This window comes from Antechinus flavipes, chromosome 2 (genome assembly GCF_016432865.1).
Source record: "Antechinus flavipes isolate AdamAnt ecotype Samford, QLD, Australia chromosome 2, AdamAnt_v2, whole genome shotgun sequence".
NCBI lineage: Eukaryota > Metazoa > Chordata > Mammalia > Dasyuromorphia > Dasyuridae > Antechinus > Antechinus flavipes.
In genome coordinates this window covers 273,073,848-273,096,193 of record NC_067399.1, presented here as the reverse complement: position 1 = coordinate 273,096,193, position 22,346 = coordinate 273,073,848, and the positions used below count along the sequence as shown (strand labels likewise).

General features: G+C 46.1%; 1 protein-coding gene across 1 annotated transcript in view; it reads right to left on the bottom strand.

The window, feature by feature from the left end:
* Nucleotides 1-1,120: 1,120 nt before the first annotated feature.
* The window catches only part of BAHD1 (bromo adjacent homology domain containing 1), a 34,433-nt gene continuing 13,207 nt past the window's right edge, over nucleotides 1,121-22,346 (bottom strand). Inside the window, exons 2-7 of the mRNA XM_051977086.1 lie at nucleotides 12,371-13,908; nucleotides 9,511-9,866; nucleotides 5,833-5,992; nucleotides 5,355-5,431; nucleotides 4,145-4,236; nucleotides 1,121-3,688 (exon numbers count right to left, since the gene is read on the bottom strand). Of these exons, the coding sequence (XP_051833046.1) occupies nucleotides 3,499-3,688; nucleotides 4,145-4,236; nucleotides 5,355-5,431; nucleotides 5,833-5,992; nucleotides 9,511-9,866; nucleotides 12,371-13,892 (2,397 nt within the window). The 5' untranslated portion in view covers nucleotides 13,893-13,908 and the 3' untranslated portion in view covers nucleotides 1,121-3,498. The remainder of the gene's footprint in view (nucleotides 3,689-4,144; nucleotides 4,237-5,354; nucleotides 5,432-5,832; nucleotides 5,993-9,510; nucleotides 9,867-12,370; nucleotides 13,909-22,346) is intronic.

The window sequence follows — 22,346 nt, the reverse complement described above, 5'->3', positions numbered from 1 at the left end:
AGGATCTTTGTTCCATCCACAAGCTTATTTATTGCTAGATTACCTTTCCCACCAATGCTCCCTGGGCAAACCTTGTGCTTGTTATTTTTCTTAGGCTGGACCAAATATATCTATGGCTCTTGTTCCTTCCAGGCATAGGAGAGAATGCTATTGAGGCTGTTACCTCTGCCTCCTCAGGGAACATGACCCCTTTCTCTTTGAGTAAAGAAATTTGTAGGGTTGGGGCAGATGGGGAACAGAGTGTGAACTTTTACCTGTTCTACACTCATGACATTTAGATGCTTACAATGCAGTCTCCTCATCTGTAAAGTAAGCAGTCATAGTACCAATGTTACAGGTTGTTGTGAGAACTGATTAATATAGGTAAAGTACTCTGCAAACCTTAAAAGCCCTGTGTGAACTGGTGATGGTGGTGGTTTTTATTATATTGCTACCTCCCTAAAGCAGACCTTGCTCATTGGTAAAATGAGATTGAGAGTTGATCACACCAAACTGAACCAAACCCCTTGTGAGTCACCCTCTATCAGTGTTGCATTTTCTGAAGCATTCCCATTTTCAGTCGATGGGAGAGTAGTCTCTAGGCCTGAATTGGGACCATCTAACAGGTATTTTTTCCCACCCCCCAGGTTTAAGGTTAAATTCTTCAAAAAGGATGGAAGACAGAACATTCACCTTAGTGATGATCCATGAATCATCCGACCTTACCATGGCACAAGTATGCAGAATCCTCCCCTTTCTTCCCCCTTCTCCTTTGGATTGAATAATAAGTGAATCAATACACACTGCTGCCCCTGAGCTGGGCACATCAACCAACCATCAAGTGCCCAAGGCCACCATCAACTCTCTTTTTGAAGGGATTCCTTGAGGTCTGGAACTGCACCCACAGTGCTTAGGGACATGACAAGCATTGCTATTATTCAGTCATTCACCTTACCAGATCTTCCCATCCCTATAAGAGAGTTTGATTCTTGACCCAAACCTTTTTTAATTTATCCCACAACTTAAGACTGAGGGGTGAGGAAAAAGGAAAGTTCCCTGTATTAAAAAGGGATACTATAATAGTTAACACACCGACACATGAAATAGACTCACAGGCAAAAGATGACACGACACTAAAGTGAACCTTTTCTAAATCAATACAATTTCTCAAATTTATTTTTTTTCTTAAAGAATTACTTCTAATTTCTCTGTCAGAAGGGGGTGAGAGGGAAGGTTTCTCCCCCCTTGTAAACACTGAAATACAGATCTGGGAAACGAGGGGAGACACAAAAAAAGTGCATTTTACAAAATTATCAACTAAAATATATTTTACATGGATTACACTTCCATTGAAATTCTACCAGCTGCATTTTCAGTTTCAAAAAATATTTCCATATCTAAGAGATTAAAAAAGCATGAAAGAGTCCTGGGTGGCAGCGGGGTGCCCTGCCTTGAGGAGAAGGAACCCGAGGAGCAAAGTCTCTTCCCCCCTCCCCAGTGGGAGGATGGGTCTCCTTCTGGAGGGCAAGGGTAGGCTTAGCTTTTTCTCACAAGCAGGATCCCTTAAGATCCTTTGGGAAGGAGTGGGTATCTGTGGATACCCCAACTGCTGGGCAGCATGAAGAGCTCCAATCCCAAGCCTCCCTTATCCATTATTCCCCTACTGCCTGCTGTGGGCAAGATGCCCTAAGCATCCCAGGATCCCCATCCCTCCCAGACTGATTTTTTTTCCCCCTAATCAGCTTATTTGTTTGAGGGGCCCTCAGATTCCTCTCCTCCTTAATTGGGACTGGGCTCCCCTCTTATAACTTCTCCTCTGTTACCCTAGGGACTTCACCCACTCTTTAGTGGATATGAACTGCCCCTTCTCCCTTCCCCCCAAGAAGCCTCAATACAAAGGGACATAGAGAGGACAAGGACAAAGCAGGGGCGCCACAAAGGCCTTGAGAAGGTCTGGCCTTGCATAGGCTATCCCCGGATCAAGAGGCGCTCTGCCTCTCACACAGCCTGATCCCTTCAACTCCTCATGAAACCATGGCTTCCCTGGGAGTGAGGGTGAGGAGGGCAAACACATTGGTGTGGGGGGGGGCAGCTGGCAGTCCAGCTAACTAGAGGCAAGACCCATGGTCTCAGCCTTCCCCTCCCCCATCACGGTCCCTCTTTGGTATGAAAAGGAAATAAACAGGGCCTGCGCATTGCTGCCACCTCCCCCCCTCCCCCCAATTCCCCACCCTCCCACCCCCTGCCAGGCCCAACTGAGAAGGGAGTAAGGTAAGGGGTGGGGTAGGGGGCTCCTAACCTGCTCTTTTCTTGGGGTCATCCCTAGGAAGAAAGGTGAGGTCAGAGCCTGGCCCTCAGCTCAGGCTAGAAAGGAACAAAATGGAAAACCCAGGTCCTTGCCTAGCTCCAGGAGTGAGTGGCAGCAGCTCTCAGCAGGTCTGTGATACAGTGTTGATTCTCATTCTGGTTTAAATTAGTGCAATCTACAAAGGGCTTCCAGGGGGACGGACGGATGGGTGGGCAGACGGGGGAGGGTGGGGGAAGTGTTGGGCCACCCCGCTCTCCTTTGGTTTGTTTTAGGACTGGGCTCCAAGAGTTGGGTGCTGAAGGTCTGCAGGAGGCTCTATAGAACCTCAGCGTGTAAGGCAAGAGGGAAAAAAGTCTCCAGCAAATCAGGTAGTATTTTTTTTCTCTCTCCCTGACCCCACCCCCTCCCAAATATCCACCCTCCCCTCAACAACACACACCCTGTGTTGGGCAGTTTCCTTCTGGGAATCCCTAGGCACCTTTCTCTGTGCCAGGAGGACGGGAAGCTGGATATCAGCTAGACAGAGCCCACACCGGGATCACTTCTGTCCAGGCAGAGGGGACTGCCCTCACCCCATGGCGGTGGTATACTCTGGGGTGACTGGGATGAAAAGTAGAGAGGAGGATGCTTCAGGGGCCTTGAGTGGGGGTGGGGCAGGGGCAGGCCCTCCTAGCTAAGGAGAAGGAGTCAAGTGCTCAAGAAGACAGGCTCTAGCTTTCTGAGGCTGAGCTCAGTGATCTGCTCAGAGCCTGGGGGTGGGTGGGTGGGGAGGGAACCCCTAGGAGTGGCCAACAGCTTGTCACAGTGTGGCGAGGTAAAGCTGGTCTCCCACTCTCCCTTTCCCACCGAGGGCAGCCTGTGGGGCCAGAGGTGTGGCCCCGCCCTGTCTTACCCCGCTCCCTCCTGGGCCAAGGCTCCACTCTGCAGACTGCTCTAGCCAGGGATTTCTCCCCATGGGATATGGGAAGGATTTCCTGGGGGAGCCTGTACCTTCCTTGGAACCTGGCCTTTGCTAGGGCCCCCTTAGGCTCCACCCACCCTCAGCCAAACCAGGAGACGCCTCCCCCAGGTCCCTTTTGCTCTTTCTAACCAAGTGCTGTGCTTTGAGCTGCTGCCATTCTCGCTCTGGGGAAGCCACCCTGGCACACAGGGAACACCCCCACCCCGGGTGCCCCTTGCCAGTTCTTCCCCCTGAGCTGGGGACTGGGCAGCTACTGTGGGTTCTTGAGGATGCGGCCATGTCGGAAGTCATAGACGTGGCGGCAAAGAAACACCAGTTCAGGGTCTGTGTCTTCTGGCACTGTGCGGTGGGGTGGGGTAGAGTACTCTACCGAGGGGGGCACCAGCGCTGCTCTCTGGCCAGGGAGACCTTCACCCCGACGTTTTGCCAAGGCACAGAATCTGTAGGGAACAGTATGGACATGATCTGGGGGTTCATCTCCTGGGTCTGACACCTAAAATTTAGACCTTGTCCATGAGTCCCTCCCCTTGTGGGAGCCGGCCCACCTCTGAATCTGGCATAACAAGCACCTTTCAGGCCCTCCTTCGCCCTCCTGGAAATCAACTGAACAAGAAGAGGACCTCTTCCCACTAGGGAAGGGCTGAGGACAAGACCATCCTCCAGTTCCCCCAGGAACTCCCTCCATTTCCCCCATCCCACCAGATCCAATCTGAGGTGAGAAAGGAGTGTTTCCCCAAGAGAGCCAGAAGTGGCAGAAAGAGTTCTGTTGGCTCTCAGAAGTGTCCCTAAGGCCTCTGTGGGGCAGAAGGAGCAAGGGGCTGACAACTCCCCCCAGGCTGTATCAGGGTTTTATTAGAGGAGGAAGGTGGGCCTGGGTGGGCAGGAAAAATACCCACCTGCAGTACTCTGCAAAAGTCAGGACATAGCACTTCTCTTCAATGCAGGCCACACTGTTCTCATCCTGGTGGCGGGATGCAAAGATCTCATTCTGCGAGAAGAGAGGGGTAGAGAAGAGGGCAGTACAAGGTTAGAGGCTGCAAAGTACTCTTGGTAGTCTGAGCTCAAATGAAGCCAGAGTGAAGAAGAGCCATTATCCTCTCCCCTGGAGAAGGTTCAATCACCCACAACGCCAGGGGGCTATCTTCTCCTAACCAACCCTCCAGACCAAACCCTGGACCCCTCCATCCCTATCCTCCCCAGCCCTATTCCATTTTCCATCCAACAAAGAAATTACAACCAAGAACGTCATGAGCAGCTTGCTTTCCAGGGGCTCTATACATAATATAAAGAGTGTTTCTGCCATTTTATTCTCATAGTCCTGGTCCCAGCACTGGGTGGTTGTTTTTTATACATGTCTGGGAGAAAGGAAACAGTGCTTTTCAACCTAGTCAGCTGAGGAGGCTAAAGGAAGGGACAGGTTCCAGGATCTTCTCAAGTCTTCAATCCATCTGAAATAGGCTGGTGCTAGCCTCATCATGGTCAAAAAACAAGAAGAGAGGGGTCCAGAGATAATGGGAACAGTGGCAATAACAGAATCCAGGTATCTTACTGCCTAGTTAAGGGCCTTCCCCATTTTGGTCCATCTTCTTCCCAGAGAACTTAAACCACTGAGGGGGAGCTGGGGGCATTCAGGCAGTCTGAGTTAACAAATGTACCCACGTATTCCTTCCACACTGCCTTTCACATAAACTCAATTTTCAGGAAAGAGGGGCAACTCCACTGCTATGTGGCTAGGCAGATACCTCTCTTTGATCAATTTTAGCCAGAAAATCCACTCTACAATGGTTAAACTGGACGTTGTCCATAGGAGAAACTAAGATTCCAGCAGGTTCCAGATCTTAGTCTCATGCAGAGTCCTGCACTATCTTCAGTGTACTCCTCTTCCTCCATTTCCCTTAAGAACCAGAAAGGCCCAACAGGAGAGGACTGATGGAGAATGGCAAGAATAAATCCCAGTCTTGTAGAGGTGTTGGAAAAAGTCTGGCTAAGAAGAGAAAGCTAGGCCCTGACCTTTATCCTCAATACTTTTCCACCCTCCTTGCAGCCCGCCGAGATCCAGAGGACAGTTCCAATGATAATCTCTTTCTTTATTTTTCAGGTGCTCACCTGATGCATGCTGGGATTTCGGCCTCCTTGAGTATGCTCTGGTCTATAATACCACAGCAGGCTCATCATCAGCTCTCCTGTGGAAAGATAACAGAAGTGCTCAGGGATGGAGTTGGCAATCTGAGAAAGACTGGCCTCAAGTTCCCAAGCTGTTGTCAACTTTGGCTAGAGTTCTTTGCCCAAATTAGATTTTGCTAATGACTGCTCATGATTCCAAAGCTGTGCAGAGCACCTGGCCCCTCTCCCTGATCCTAGCCTAGAATTCAGTATTCAGAGATGAGCTTATGACATGGGAACAACTTCAAGGGAGACAGGATAGAGGCTCACACCTGAAAGTGTATGGACAGAACGTGGAGAGAAAATTTAATGAGGCATTCAGTCCCTGAGGTGTTATCTTCCATAACTTGAGACTTGAACTATGAGAATCTCAACCCGGTGCCATTCTGGTGTCACGTGCTTCCTCTCCCTGGGGTAGTACCTGTTTTAGGGTCTTCCCAAAGGGCAGAGATCTTGGCCACATAGGGCATAGATTTCTTTCGTGGTCCTGACTTCAAAAGGACTGTATCCCGGACCCGGATCATCTCTCCATCACGCTCCACCGCCTGGTAGCTCTTTCGGATAGCTGGTCCTGGTTCATTCTAAGCAATGGTATAAATGAGTTTCAGATTTTGCAGTCTTATAATAGGAGAAGAAAGGAATTATAATCCTTTCGACATATATGTACTTCACCCCCAACCAAGGAGAGGGAGGTCAAGGGATTTACATTTATCCTGTATATACCTTTTGTGAGGATTAGGGTAGGGGAAAACTCACAGAGAGAAATTAAGAAATGAAGTAAGAAACTTTATGGAACCATCCCTGTGGGCTCTGGGCATTAATTATCCTACTTCACTGCCATTTGGTCCCTCAATTTCATATAACTCCCATATATATATATTCAATTATTCAATTAGGGATTTCTTTTAGGAAGTAACTTTAGTTTCATTTTAGCCTCTGATTCTAAGTTTTCTTGTGATTTTTGAGTGAGGGTATCCAGGATTTTTGCTTGGTCATGCTTTTCAGGAAGTCTAATGATTCTTAAATTATCTTTTCTTTTTCTTTTTATTCAAGGTTTTTAATTTTCAAAACATATGCATGGATAATTTTTCAACATTAACCCTTGCAAAACTTTGGGTTCCAATTTTTACCTCCCTTCCTCTCAGTCTCATCCCTAGATGGCAAGTAATCCAATATATGTTAAACATGGTAAAAATATATGTTAAATCCAATATATGCATACATATTTATGCAGTTATCTTGCTGCACAAGAAAAAGCAAATCAAAAAGGAAAAAAAAATGAGAAAAAATAAAATGCAAGCAAATAACAACAAAAAAAGAGTAAAAATGCAATGTTGTGATCCCACACTCCTCAGTTCCCACAGTCCTCTCTCTGAGTGTAGATGACTCTCTTTATCACAAGATCATTGGAACTGACCTGAATCATCTCATTGTTGAAAAGAACCATGGCCATCAAAATTGATCATCATATGATCTTGTCGTTGCTGTGTATAATAATCTCCTGGTTCTGCTCATTTCACTTCACATCAGTTCATTTAAGTCTCTCCAGGTCTCTTTAAAATCATCATCCTAATCATTTCTTATAGAATAATATCCACAATATTCATAGACCATAACTTATTCAGCCTTCCCCAAATGATGGGCATTCACTCAGTTTCCAGTTTCTTGCCACTACAAAAAGGGATGCCACAAACATTTTTTGCACATGTGGGTCCCTTTCCCTCCTTTAAGATCTCTGGGATATAAGTACAGTAGAAACACTGTTGGGTCAAAGGGCATGCCCAGTTTGATAGCCCTTTGAGCATAGTTCCAAATTGCTCTCCAGAATGGTTGGATCACTTCACAGTTCCACCAACAACATATTAGTGTCCCAGTTTTCCCACATCCCCTCCAACATTTGTCATTATCTTTTCCTGTTATCTTAGCCAATCTGAGAGGTATGTAGCGATACCTCAGAGTTGTCTTAATTTGCATTTCTATGATCAATATGACTAGAGATGGTTTTAATTTCTTCATTTGAAAATTGTTTACATCCGTGACTATTTATTAATTAGATAATGGCTTGAATTCTTATAAATAAATTTGAGTCAATTTTAGAAATGAGGCCTTTATCAGAACCTTTGAATGCAAAAATGTTTTCCCAGTTTATTGCTTTCCTTCTAATCTTGTCCACATTAGTTTTGTTTGCACAAAAACTTTTAAATTTAATATAATCAAAATTATCTATTTTGTGTTCAATAATGAATTCCAGTTCTTTTTTTGGCCACAAATTCCTTCCTTCTCCACAGATCTGAGAGATAAACTATCCTTTGTTCTTCTAATTTGCTTATAATATCACTATGTGTAAATCACGAACCCATTTCGACCTTATCTTGGTACACAGTATTAGGTGTGGGTCAACACTTAGTTTCTGCCATACTAGTTTCCAATTTTCCCAGCAGTCTCTCTCAAATAGTGAGGTTTTTAATCCCAAAAGCTGGGGCCTTTGGGTTTGTCAAACACTAGATTACTATAGTCATTGATGATTGTGTCCTGAACCTAACCTATTCTACTGATTGACTACTCTATTTCTTAGCCAATACCAAATGGTTTTGATGACCACTGCCTTGTAATATAGTTTTATAAATAATCTTTTCTTGACTTATTTTCCACGTCATTTATTTTTGATGGTAGATGACTCATGTATTCTAATTTTTCAATCTTTTGACTTTGTTCTAATGTTTCATGTTCTCTTTCAATCTCTGAGTTCTGTTTGCTCCATTCTGTTTTTTAGGTTATCTGCTTCTTGACTCATATTTTCCACCTTTTAAAGTGTTTATTCACCTATTTTTCCCCCTCAAGAGTACTAATTGCATTTTTTGTTTCTTGCTTCATTTCTTTCATCCATTCCTAGAGTCCTTGTTGCCATGCCATTTCCCCCCTTATATTTATTGTAGAGTTATACTATTTTCCTTCTGGATTTACTTCTTAGACTTCTTCTAACCCATGTATTCTTCAGGGTATTTGAAGTTTTCTTGTATTTGTTCATGTCTCTAGCCTCATTTCCTAGACTGAGACATTGTGACAGGGCTACGCTTTGATGAGGTGAGTAAGTGCTGGTTCTGTTTCTGTTAATATACTTCCAATGTTACGGATAGGATGGCTGGATTCTATTCCCTCTCCATGCCATTTTTCATAATCCAGGTCTGGGACAAGATGTTAGGGCTCAATCCTTGGCTTCAGGTTCTACTCCTTACAGTCTACTAGATTTGTGGCTACTGGACTTGGTTTCAAATCCATTTTCTTGGTCCTCTAATATGGCTATTGAATATCAGCGATCTTATTGGCTTCATCTTTTAGATGGAACCACAACTCTGTCTGCTAAAGTACTTACACCCTGTCTCTTATTTCCTTGGGAAGTCACCTACAAGGAGCTGGCTTTGACTCCTAGTGTGGCTCCTGAGACTTCACTGGCTTCAGTCATGTTTATCAGAGATCACACTACTTCAAGGTTTCCCTATAGTCACCCTGAGCAGAGTGCCCATAGGCTTCTGGATCTCTCCTTATGAAGTTGTGGACTGATGTCTGTTTGAGATTACTGAATATTTCCTTCAATAATGTAAACATCTTTGCTATATTGTTTCTCATGGGAGCTACTAACTTGACTGGAGGCATTCAAGACACCACCATGTTTACAACCAGTCTAATATTCACTTTCCTAGAGGAGTATCAAAAAGCTTCTTGGAATGGTTCCCATTTTATGAATTAAAAAATTGGAAAAACCAGAAAGATAGCCAGAGAATAAGAGATAGGGAGACAGAATCTAATACCTACGATTTGCTCAGAGAAAGTGACTTTCCTAAGGTCACTCAATGCAGAATTTTGATTAGAATCCATACTTAGACTTCAAACTCAGCTGCCTCAGGTACCTGCATAGTCCCATTTTGGAAATTGTCAACTGCCATGAGTTCATAGCAAGAACCAGAGAATAGGAGGTGAGAAGGATTTGGTCCCTCCTCCATCTTTCACAAGCTTAATGCTTGTGAGTCCTCTGAGATTCCAAAAAGCTTTGCCTTCTGTCCCTTGCCTCCCTTCCTCTCAGAAGATACTAGGTACTTACCACAACATACACAGCCTTTTCACAGGCAGTTCCAACAGGCACCCAGCCATTAGTAGCCCGACGACGCTGGATGCGTTGCTGCTTTGGGTGGCTGCTTACTGCCTTGGTTTCAGAGGGATGCAGGCAGCTGGGTGCTGTACGCAGGCCAGACTTGGACCCACTAGGAGGCTTTGCACTTTGTGGGCATGCACGGGCCATTGTCTGGGGCTCCGAATTAGGTGTCTGCAGATGGGGGACAGGCTCAGCTGCAGGCGGCACATTGGGCACAGGACATCCTGAGAGGGGGTGGGCGGGTGAAGCTGGGTGGCCAGCTACAGGGATCGTGAGGTCCAGCTGGTCCAGAGACCTGCAACTCTCTAATGGGAAAGGAAGGGAAAATGTCAAGGAGAATTCTGTGTCCCTTTTACCCACTTTTCCAAAAGCTTAGTCCCTAATCTAAAATAGAAATTTTGTGATCACAACTGGAGAAGCACCAGAGGTTTACTAAGAATTAAAAGGGTTTTAGGCTTTTAGTTAAGGAAGTACAGGATGAAGGTAACTGTGTATACAAAAAGATAGGTGAAACAAGAGAAGCCATATACGTCCTGGCCTGGTGTGGGGTGGGGAGAAGAGAGAAGAACTCTGCCCTCATTTTGCAGGGCTCTAGCCCAACAGGGAACCTGGAACAACCAGTCTAGTCAGAGCCTATTGGTCTATAAAGTTGTTTTATAGCCTTCTATAGAGAGGGTGGAGAGGGAGTCACTGAAAAGGCCCCAACTCAGTGCCTCCTTGACAACTCGGGCTCCCAGAAGGAGGGCAGAGCTACTTAGAATGATGACTGAATTACTGCCCCAGTTGATTTGCTCACCTTCCCTAGGAAGGAGAGATGAGGAACTAAAAGTGGTCAGTGTCTGAGCTAAGAAGAAGAGACCCCAAAAGTCATGGCTGCCCACTTCCTGTCTAGACTTTCTCTGGCAAGCACAATCACAGAACTTCAGAGGTAGAATGGACTTCAACAGCCATCTAATCCAACCAATACCCAGAAGAGAATCTGTGATAATACAAATAACACAGGTTCATCTAGTCTTTCCTTGAAGACCTTTATGAGCGGGAGTCTCCACTGTGCCTTGAGGCAGCCCATTCCACTTCTAGATAGCTCCTACAAGACATTTTTCCTAAAGTCAAGCCTAAATTTGTCTCTCTGTAACTTCTACTAACAGTTCCTGGACCAAAGTAGAATATATACTGGAGATCGCAAGTATGAATGTCACTGGGCTGGTAAGCTTTTTGGAGTACAGTGAGGCTGCCCATGTGGAATGCTGGGAGGAGTCTATCCACAAGACTACTATCAAGACAAGGCAGCTTTCCTAATCCAATGAAGACACCAATTCTACACCCATGTGAAGAATGGTGACTTTCGTCTTCTTGGAAAAAAGAGCAATGCCAGCGTGTAAATCCTAAGACCTACAAGGGCTCCCTATATTCTTTCTTATTTGAGGATTTTACTCTGATTTTTGAAGGAGTCCCCCCACCCCACCTCTGCCAGGGAAGAAAAAAGATATAATAGAGATAGATTCATCAGGTCTGGAACACATTTTCCTGAGGTGTTTATTTGTGTTTTATTGAGACAGCAAGGGCCAAGCTGTGGGCTCAGATACTACTTTGCTTAAGCTGTGAGAATCCTGACTACCCAAAGGGAAGGCCACACACTAAGGGAACATATAAGGGAGGGTATTGCTTTCTGGTATTAAGGCCAGTATTCTTGTGGTAATAGCTGCTTTCACTTTAAGACCTCTATCTACATTCCCAGTCCCATATCCCAGCTACCCTTCCTGCCCAGAACTCAGCTCTCCATATGAATGCTTTAGTAACACACACTGGTCAACACATGCTTAAGGCTTTCTGCAGCAGACACACAGTCATAGGATGACAAAGACACAACTTGGCAAGCCTAACATGCTCAGAAGGCAAAGCTACATCTGAAAAGGCACTAGCAGAGCCCATTCTACACTCTTAAGTGCTTCTGAGAAAACATTAGTGAAAGCAGCTTTAGGAGGGCAGTCAGCTAGGCTGCCAGAGAGGCCCCGCCCCTCATCAGTCAATGTTATAGCAGAGTTCTGAATCGTTATGGTAACATTTGGTTACACAGTCAGGTTATCAAAAACACATGTTACAAAAGTACACGCATCTTCTTTTGGATCTATTACATGGAATAGAGTTTACGCTAGGTCTCAGTCATACTACATTGAATTTTGGGGTACCCAAAAACTTTGACTAAAGTATAAGTCCTTTTTATAGGGACCCATTCCTGATCCCTGCTATAGCTAATGCCTTCCCTTCTTGGATTATCTTCCATTAAATGTGCAGGTTGTGTATAGACAGGCTCACGTGCGCGTGCACACACACACACACACCCCTTTTGCGAACTTGGTTGTTTACAAGTTGTCTCTCCCATTAGAATGTAAACTCCTTGAAGACAGACAGTTTTAGGCCTATATAACCCCAGTACACAGCATAGTGGCAGACACACACAGTAAGCAATTTCAAATGCTTACTGACTGTTCACAAGAATACCTGCTATTATGTTGTGCTATTCTCCATTAAGTCCTGACAGATAAGCTGGGCACAGCTTTGCCTGTCTGACATACCTAAGCAGCTTGATGGCCACTAAGGCAAGAAAAATAAAACTGAGGAGCTTGCCTGAAAATGTCAGAACCAAAATTATGCCCACTTCTTAGGGTCAGGCTCCCCTAATGACTTTTTGCTATGACCTTAGAGTGAACTCTCAGGACACTATGCTATAAGGCAAAGACTAAAAAGGCACAGATCACCAAAGAAACCATTTGTCCCAAGGCAAACACCTTTTCTAGGGACATCTTACCTGCTGCAAAAGGCATTTTGTAGGGACAGCTGCCATGAGTGGCATGGAGGCTGCTGACACGACTAAGGGACATGGGAAGAACCCCGCAGAGACTGTAGCTGTTTACTCCTTCTCCTTCTCCACAGCAATAACGTGATGAACACCAAGGAGGGTGCTGGAAAGGAGTCCCTGTGGGCAGGGAGCTGGGGGCCACCAGAAGCCCATCACAGGGGGCAGAAGGGGACAGTTCTCCCCCCTCTGGAAACACAGGACAGGGTGAGTAGCCCCCACACTGCAGTCCGCTTTGACCGTAGTACAAGTAGACCCCGCTCAGTGTGGTAAGCTCAGGACCACCATAGAAACAGCCGTAGTCAGAGTGGTTGCCGGGCACAGGCAGCGGGGGCAGCTGGGGGAGAGGGAATGAGGGCTGGTGTAGGTCTTGTTTGGGAGTGGGAGACTTCTCTCCTGGGCGCCCGTACTCTGGCTTCATGGCAGCCTGCCCACCCATCAGCAGGGGCAGCCGGTGGTACAGGTCCCCAGGGCTCTCATAAGAGTGGCTCAAGGGTTCATAGGGTAAGGGTTCTCCTTTGCCACATAACCGAGGAGAGCCAGAAGAGGCAGCTGGTGGCCAGGTTCCCTCAGGGGGTATTTGCCAGCTGGGTAATCCCTCAGTCCCTGCGAGGTTAGCTTCCTGCCTAGCCTTCACACAATTTTTCCGATTGGCTTTGGCCCATTTAAGCCTCAGTGTCTTAGGGCCTATAGAGTCAGGCCGGACATCTCCATCGGTGTGATTTCGAGGGGCCCGATGGGGCAGTTCCCGCTCCTGGCTCAGCTTGAGGAAGGCTGCTGCATTCAGGCTGGCCAGTCTTTTGGGAGCAGTATCACCTTCCCGGCGGGAGCCATCTTCAAATACTTCCTCAGGCAGAATGTCCTGGCTACTACCCTTGAGTCTTCCTGCCCGAGTTCGGCTGCGTCCCTTAAAGCTTTTGGGGACTGGCTTCTCCGGTGAGGCCCAGCTCCCACTTACTTTATCTCGGGCTCTTCTCGTTTCCCCTCGGCATCTCCGAGTAGCGGCGAGCCCAGCCCCGTCATCCCGCTCTAGGAGCAGGTTATTGAGGGCCTCCGCATTGAGCGAAGCCAGACGCCGCTTGCGTGGCTCTTCAGGAAGGGAGTTATCAGTCCCAGCATCCTGCTCCCCACCTGTCTCACCCTTGCCTGGAATAGAAGTCTCCGGCAAGCCAGGTGTAAGTGGCTGCAGCTCTTCCACCCATGTGGAGGCCTCCTTGCCTCTGGGGCCGGTCACATGCTCCAGGCGGGTCAGCAACACTTTGCAGGTCTTTGGCTTGCCTGCGCCCAGGAGCCGCTTGCGAAGAGGGTAATTTTTTCTAAGCTCTTGTAGACTGGGGAGGCTAGGGACCTCTGGGGCAGCCCCTGGCTCAGTGCCCTCCTGCCGCTCCATCCTCTTGCCTTCCACCTGAAGTGGTTCCCGGCTAGTAGGGAGAGAGTTCAGCAGGGACAGAGATTTCCTCCGAGCATGCGTCATAGAGCAGCTTCTGGACCTGGAGGAGAGAAAGCAACAGTAATAACTGATCATTGGAGATGGTGCTTCACATCTGCTATTTCATTTGATTCTTATAGCCTTATGAAGTAGATCTTATACAGATCTATAGAAGAAATAGATTCTCTGAGAGGTTAACCAACTTGCCCATGATCACATAGCTGCTACGTGACAGAGAGGAGGTTTCCTCGATCTCCAGGTGAACCTTCTTGTCACTATACCTCTCTCTCTGACAGCTCCCCCATTTGAAGCCCATTCCCATCTTCCAACTTCTCCTCATAATCACTTTCCAATTTTAATTATCTCTGCTAGCTCCATTTTGCTCACTTCCAGGACACCAATGCATCACCTGGTTCTCTGTTTTACCAAGCCTAGATTTGTTTTTCTCCAACTCTCCTCTTTCCAAAACATTGATCAACAGGGATGGTCCAGAAGGTGTATAGGCCTATGTTCAATCTCAACTGAAAAAAGGGATACTCTCCCCATGAGCACATTTCTCCCATTATCTTTCAAACCCAAGACTCAGTCCCATCTTGTCCATATCCATGGGAGAAAGGGGAAAGGGACTGTTTATTTAGTAATGGAAGAGAAGGAGGTCCATGGACCAAGGTAAAGTAAAAAAGAAATCTGGGAAGAGGACCCAGCCTGATGTTCTATCCTGTTCTCTTCATGTGATTTGGGGACTATGTACTAAGGACTAAGCAAAAGCTATGTGGCTCTGGGTGACAAGCACCCTGTGTTCCCATGGGAACAGCAAGGTTCTTATGAAGGTTATATAGCTATAATTCAATTTAGGTGTAAAAGAGGAAAGGGACAAAGATGATACTTTTGGCCTTTGGTTTCTTCATCATAAAGGAGTTGAACTAGACGACCTTGAAGGATCCTTCAAGTTAAAAAAATTCTGCTCCCAATTGCTTTGCAAAACAAACCAGTAAATAAGTGAATGAATAAAAATTTTATAAGAAGAGAGCTACTATCTTCCCATGAATGGGGAACGAGGTCTTCTTAGGAAGAATAAGAACCTGGTTTAAGCAGAATTTCTGGGTAAAGGACAACTGGATCTTTTCTGCTCACTCATTCTACCTACACTTCAATCTCAAAGGTTCCATAGTCAAATGGGCCTAGATTCTATGAAGAAAAGCACTTCAAAGAATCAGAAGTTTGTCCCCTACTTAGTACCCCGGCCAAAACCACCCCTTAAGCTGTCTCTTTAAGGGCTCCCAGGGGCAAGGAAGTTGTCACCTTACCCAGTGGCCCATCACCAAATCTAGCCCCAGGGGCTCTACTTTCCCTGGGAAGGGCAGCTAATAAGTCTGTTGTGGGGAAAGGAAAGGCTGGGAAGCTGGTAGTCTGGAACCCTTCAGTCCCAATGTGGGTACATGTTATGTAAGAAGCAGGTCCAAGTCACAGATCCAGAAGCAGATGCCTTAAATCCTTGTTTAAACACAAAGGGATTCAGGAAAAGGAAGAGGCAAAGAGCAAATCAAATAAAAGTTAAGGGGTTGGAGCCTTTCCCCTCTACTGGCAAGTCCAGTGTTTGGTATTATTCCAGCTTAATAACAATTTATTCATATGGTGCTTTAACTTGTGAGGTGGGTAGTGTTAGTATTACTATGACTACTTAATATATGAGGATAATAAGGCTAAGTGACCTACCCAGAATTGGAAAGTGTCAAAGCAAGGACTGGAACATGGGGATCTCCAGGTTCCCATGTTCATGGCTTGCCACAAAACCATGCTGCTTCTTAAATTAGAAGACATCTGGGATCACAGACCCTTCTACAGAAGAACCAACCAGATGTAGGAAATTCTTCCTTAATGGTGTGCTCAGGCCAAAGCAGATACACATGTGACAGGTAATCCAGAATCCTGCTCTTGCACTTCAGAAAGCCTGGTATTGAAAAGGGGGCATTGGGCAGAAAATTTTCCCCCAGCAAAAAAGGTTCCCAGATCCTGAAGAGTGGATAAGGTGAACCTAACTGGTCTGAGGGAGTCGTGGAATGTCTGTTCCCTCTCGGATCATATCTGCCCTTCAAGAAACTCAAAGAGCAGCTGCAGCCAAGAAGAAAGTTGAGTTTCTAGCTTAAGTCCCAACTCTGGCAGACCCCAGGTCTCATTGGGTAGCCCAAAGGGGCCCAACTTCTCAAACAAACTAGGGCACACAAACCCAATCCTGGCCCCTAGGCTCCACAACTCCTTTCTGCCTACCCTCAATGCCAGCCCATCCCCACTTCCCACCCTTTCCTTCTTAATTTCCCCCACTGCTATTGTTATTCACATACACTCCACTCTAAAGAACACAGAGTTAGAGTCCCTGCTGGGCTAGGATTTAACCCTGAAATTCCCAAACGGGAGCTGTGCTCATGCTTCCTGAAGCCTCTTTTCTCCGGTGAGCATGCCAAATGCCCACTCAGAGGACCAGGATAAGAGTCCACGGTGAGCACTGGCCAGTAAGCTGGGCAGCACAGCTCTGAGTCATTCATTTTCAGCCCTTGATATTTCCCTGGGAAGAACTGGGGGAGGGGGGGGGAGGTAAAGGCTTTGGGAATTGTCAGAGGGACTCCCCTCCCTGCCATAAACCAGTCTGATCAGCGTGGGCGACCCCCATCCCAGAGCCCTGACTCGGCAAACTGGAAAGGGGAGGCAGTGTGCCAGGGAGAAAGCTGTGGCTTCATGTGCTGACCTGCCCTGGCCCCGGGATAGGGCCAAGAGCAAGGAACTGGGGCAGAAGGGTGGGGTGGGGGAGAGGAGAAGGGCAGGTCAAAACCAAGACCCTTTTCTCAGAAAGCTCAGGAGGCCCCCAAAGGTGGAGAAAGAAAGATTGGGAAGTTGAGTGGCTCCCCTTCCCTCCTCCCTCCCCCATCTAGGCAGAGAGCCTACCAGGATAGAGGAGCAGAGGATGGCCTAAGGCCATTTAGCCAAGCTCACCCAGACTCCTGGCCTTCATGGGATATGTATGCATATTGAGAGTCAAAGTCAAGCTGGGAACATAGCTAAGCCAGTAGATAGCCCTCATGCAGATTCATCTACCCAGAATGGGGGGCGGGGGGACCTTTGCTCAGCAGCACACCAAAGAAACAATACAGGACAGAGGCAGGTAGTCAAGGAACACTTGTTAATTAACTGAATGGATAGGTGACGTCAGGGCTCAGTTTGCCCTTTCAGGACTCTAACTGGAGCCCTCTTTACCATGTAAACATGAAATCACTAGTGAGTTAGGAAACAGGGAGTAAGGGTCTCAAGGCTATGCTTCTCTCCCTTCCCCTAGCTCTCCTCTGAGATTGAACATATGAATTCTTTTTTCATATGAACAGCCAGCTCACCATTCAAGTCTCCAAGACATATACCTATAGTATACAGGTGGAGATGCTGCTCAGTTGCTTGACCCTGCAGTGGATAAACTGTGATTATTTTGAGCTTGGTGTGAGTATGGAGAAGGCTCTCCCTGCATTCCCCATTAACATACCCTCCAGTGAAGTTATCAAATCCCAGGTAGCTCATTGAGAAAACTCTAAGCCATCAGAAACGCCACTGCAGAATCCTCCCAGATTTTATGCAGGACCTAAATCATGAACTGCCCCCTCCCTCACCCCAGAATCATCCAAGTAGAGACTGGGTGATTTGGCTCCAGCTTCCCTTGAGCATGCTGAGCTGTGGGCTTTCGAGGCACGCTGAAGAAAGAGTGGAATGAGTCACACTTTGAAGCTTGACATGGGAACTACCGCAGCAGCTTTTCCCTGGGGTGGAGCTGGGCAAGAGAGAAGCAGCTCACAGCTCTATGGACCTACCTCCCCCTCCTCCTCTTCCTCCCCCCAAAGGGTCTAACCTAATCTGAGAAAGAGAATGCTAAGAAATCAGGGTAAGGTATGAATTTCAGCAATCTTTCCCTCTCATTTATACAATTTTTTCAACCACTAAGTACAATGATTATTTTAGAAATTGGGAATGGGATGCTTACTAGGAACTTGATTCTATCACATCAAGAGCCAAGGAAGGCAGCTGCGCTGAGTCCCCACCCCCACCCCACTGCTAAGTCTGGGTTCCCTCTCCTTCTAAGGATATGGTCATTGGCTGGCCCCTAATTGCCACTTCCAATAAGAACTTCCTAGGAAAATGATGTTGGGGAACCTGATTCTACAATCAGAGATATTTCTTGTGCCCCAGGGCACTATCTAGGCTGTGAACATCAGAGAAAACCAGCCCAACCATTTTTCCCTCAGTATTTTCCCCTTTTCATCAAATATCCAGGCAGTATGAAACCCTGAGGAAGAGCAACCAGGAGGCCAAGACCTTCAGGAGAAATAATAAATAACACGTACAGTTTATGTTTGTAAGGTGACTAGTACAAAAGTCACTGTTTTCATTTTCTGTTTTAGGAAACAATCTCAGAGAAATGACTTGTCTAAAGATATATAGTTAATAAATGGCAAAGTCAAAAATCAAATTCCATTTCTCTACTTTAAATTCTAAATTTTGCTCATCATCTTATGACCATACGTATCTTCAATCGATGAACAAGGATTTAAATGGCTAAGATGTGCCGAGGATAGGAGAAATCTATCAGTCAGAAAGACCCGAGTTCAAGCCCTGTCTCTGACACACATCTCCTTGCCAAATCATTTCAAGCTCTCAATACAACAGGCAAATGAGTTGTGGAGCAGGAGCAGGAGGGCATCTATACTGGGAAAGGGAGTTTCCAAAAAAGGAATTCTCTACATCAATGAAAACACAGGTCTTTGGGGGGGTTGGGGGGAGGAAAGGGGGTAGGGGAAGGAGGGAGAAGAAAGGAACCAGATTCTAGGAAAAGACAAAAAGTAAACAATCTCTTCCTTCAAGTTGTATTCAATGTACGGTCACCCCAGAGACAGAGGGATCTAATAGTCTCCAGTGATCAGGGACAGTGGGCAGTGATCAGGGGCAATGGGGTTGAAGGAAAGATGGTAAAGATCAAGACTCAGCTCTCTTATAAAGTCAAAGAATGATCTTTATCAAAGAAGGATCTGGGTCTCGATTTTGTCTTGTTCCACAAGACTGAAAAAGAAGACAGAGTCATAAACCTGGAGTTCCAAGCAACCTGAAGAAGGCAACTGAGTTTAACTCCCTCATTTTACAGATAAGTAAATTGAGGCTCATAGACCACTCAAAAGACCTGAGAAAGGAAGTCAGAAAAATTCATTTTGATTCTCTATACCTTAAAGCTGCAGGCTGGTCTGGAAATGGTGCACTAGCAGTGCTTAATACCCTGGCCTTTCCCTTCAGATATCTGAGGATAACTCTAACTAAAATGGGAGCTGACATGTGACCCTTCCTTCCTCTATGCAATCAGTACCATAAACCAAAAAGGTGAGGGCTAAAGAGATGGCAAGGGAAGGCAAGCTGAGGTATTACTGCATCCTTTTTGGATTTCTAGTCACACATTTGTGGTGTGTGTGGCTGGGGGTAGGGAATGGAGGGAGAAAGGCAGGTTGGGAATGCTTCTGGGCACCTGAACTCCATCTAGTCTGGCTTTGCATCTTCACCTCAAGGCTTCCATTGCTGACGCTAAAAGACTGGCCTTAAGAGGAGGCAGAATATGGAACTACTTAAGTGAACCCCAGGAAGGTTCCTATGCAAAAAAATTCTTCCTCACCGCAGAAACACCACCATTAGTAGTTAAACATTGTCCAGTTCTATCAGCTTCTTTTAAAATGTAAATACTCCCACAAAGCGTAGCATATACATTCTTAACTGTGAATTTCTGGCAGTGTGAGATAGTGGCAAGAATACTAGATTTAGCATCAGAGACCCTACTTTTCCAAGTTCTTTCAGGTATAAGTTATTTAAGGTACATAACTAAGGACCTCAGTTTGCTCAATGGAAAAATGAGAGAGAGCACTAACATGTAGATTTAGAGCTGAGAAAGACCATTAGAAGTCATGAGTCTGACCCTGTTGTTTTAGAGATGTGGTATATGAGGCAGAGAGAAGTTAGTTGCTTTGCCCAAGGTCACAAAGCTAGTAACTCGGGATCGAACTTCCCTCTTCCAGACTCCAAGTCTAACACTCTATTCACTACACTAAGCTAGACTAAATGACTCCTTCTAGAGCTAAATCCTACCAGCTTCTCAAGCTTTTGCCATCCAACATTTTGAAAGGACAAAGAACATGAGAAGACTAGAAACCTAGGGGTGGGTGTGGGGAACAGTTGCTGAGTTGTGGCAAAAGGGCACAGAAAGGGGAGGTACCCTTAGTAGGCTGATCCTCAATCTGGTCTAGAGTGAGAGTCGCAGAAAGTGGGATTGGGGGAGGGGAAAGGTAGAGAACAAACAGGCAGGGAATTCCTTGTTTTCTTCTACATCCTCCCAGCTGTTCTTATTGTACTAAAAGTGAGACTACTTAACCAACTATACCAAGGGCGGGGATCAAGAGAATCATCAATTCTCAGCTATCACTCTGTAATTCATAGAAGACAATCCAAAAGCCATCTTGGAGGGCTGCTTGTACCTCCCCCTCCTGTCCTTCCTACCATCTGGGCTTGGGAGGGCAGAGAGCTCCCTCACAGTTGGGAGCTCTTCCACCGTGAGTGGGGAGCTAGCTAGATGAGTGTCAGCAGCTGGTTAACTTCAGAAGCACCCTGGGTCTGTTCCTTATAGCCCTTCTCTATATTAAGGGTCTATACCTCCAAATGAGGCCAGCTCCCTTTCTTCTCATTTAGAAAAACGAAGAAATTCTGCCTGTACACTGAACTTTTGCCACGCTGTTATAATTTTACATTTTAAAAGTCTAAGTATTACATCATGGGAAAATTGGGATCTTCACTCCTTTCTAGTTCTGCTGAGTATGGTGTGAATTGGGGTCAGGGATCTCTCACTCCAATACTGACTGAAAGCCCACTCTCTACCTTTATGTAGAACTTCAAAATTATCATGGTAAAACCAGCCAAGAGAAATACTTTTTAGCTTCTTCAAGGAGGTGGGGGAGGTGGGGTGGTGTGGTAAGGGAATGTGGATTTTACTCCCAAATTCATTGTGAGCTCAAGGCCAGGAACCACAGAGCAGTATCGATCCTGAAGAAATGATAATCTCAGCTCTGTTAGGTGTCGATTAAAAAGCTATCTCTGCCATTCAATCCATTAGGACGGAAATCCATAGACAGGGGCAGATTAATACAAGTGACAGAAAATGAAAGCTGGGGTGCAATGTAACCTAGAAGCAGGCTTTTCCATCTACCCTGGAACAGGTTCGATGAGCTTGGAATTCTATGGTCAGTGTCTTAAGAGTGCCGAAGCCACATGTTCTTAAGAACTAAGCCTTCCTGGTTGGGAAGGCCTGGGATGTCCCCCATATCAAGTTTACTCAACAATCCTTTCTACTATCTCAACTTCCTCTGAGAGGATGCTGCTAGACTGATCTCAACACAGGAGAGCTAGGGCACTGATGGGTACTCACCAAGAAAGCTTTGCCCCTAGGAAAAGGTGGCAGAGACAACCAGGGCAATGATATCTCCTGAGGAGAACATATTGGGACTATCTTTTAATTCCCCTTTAGCACACAGCATAGTGCCTGGTACATAGTAGGCACTCCAAATAGAGTTGCTGAATGAATGAAACCTAGACACCATGCTGGCGTGGGCACACATCCAGGGTGCTCTGGGGAACCACTCCAACCACTGCCACCTGACCCTCTTGGAAGATCTGCCTCACTACCCGCTCTGGCTTGCCGCAAATAGACTGGCCTCACCTTTCACTCCTCTCAACACTTCTACAAGAGATGTTCCTAAGCTGTTGGGCCTCAGGGTACCTTTGAAGCCTTTCTGATGCCCAGTGGTCCCACTACATTAACCTCAGGCTCCAGTTTGCCCTGGTATACTTGGTATACTGGTCCAGTCAATCTATTTCTAGGATCTACTTCTATCTTGGGGTTGGGAAATGGGCTTTAATTTGCACTAAGTGAAACTATAGAAGCCTTTCTTTCCCCTTCCTTTCCTAAATGAGCACACACACAAAAAGTAGTGACATGAAGGAGTGTTACCCATGCAGGTCATGAAATTTTCACTGAAGGTTGAAGTGTCAACAGCTCTTCTGGAATGGTTCTGCCCACAAGGAAAGAGATGTGACTAAGTTAAGGAGAGGAGCCTGAGGAGTCTAAGTCTATAGCCCCTGGGCCCTAGATGGTGAAGGTTACCAGGAGAACCAGATATGCTTCTTACAGCACAAAGCAGCTAGCTTAGTTTATAACTTGTGCCTCACTGTAAGAAGCTACAAAGTGAGAGAAGAGACAAATTAGGAAGTGATTATTTGCATCACAAAGGGATTCTTCAAAGGATTCTTTTAAACGGCAAACTCCTCAACTTAAAATGATTCCATTTACAAAACTTAACTTGAAACACTGCTTTTTTCCAGGTGTGTCATTACATGAAAGAAGGCACACCTGCATAAGAGATTGTGGCCACTGAAGCAAAA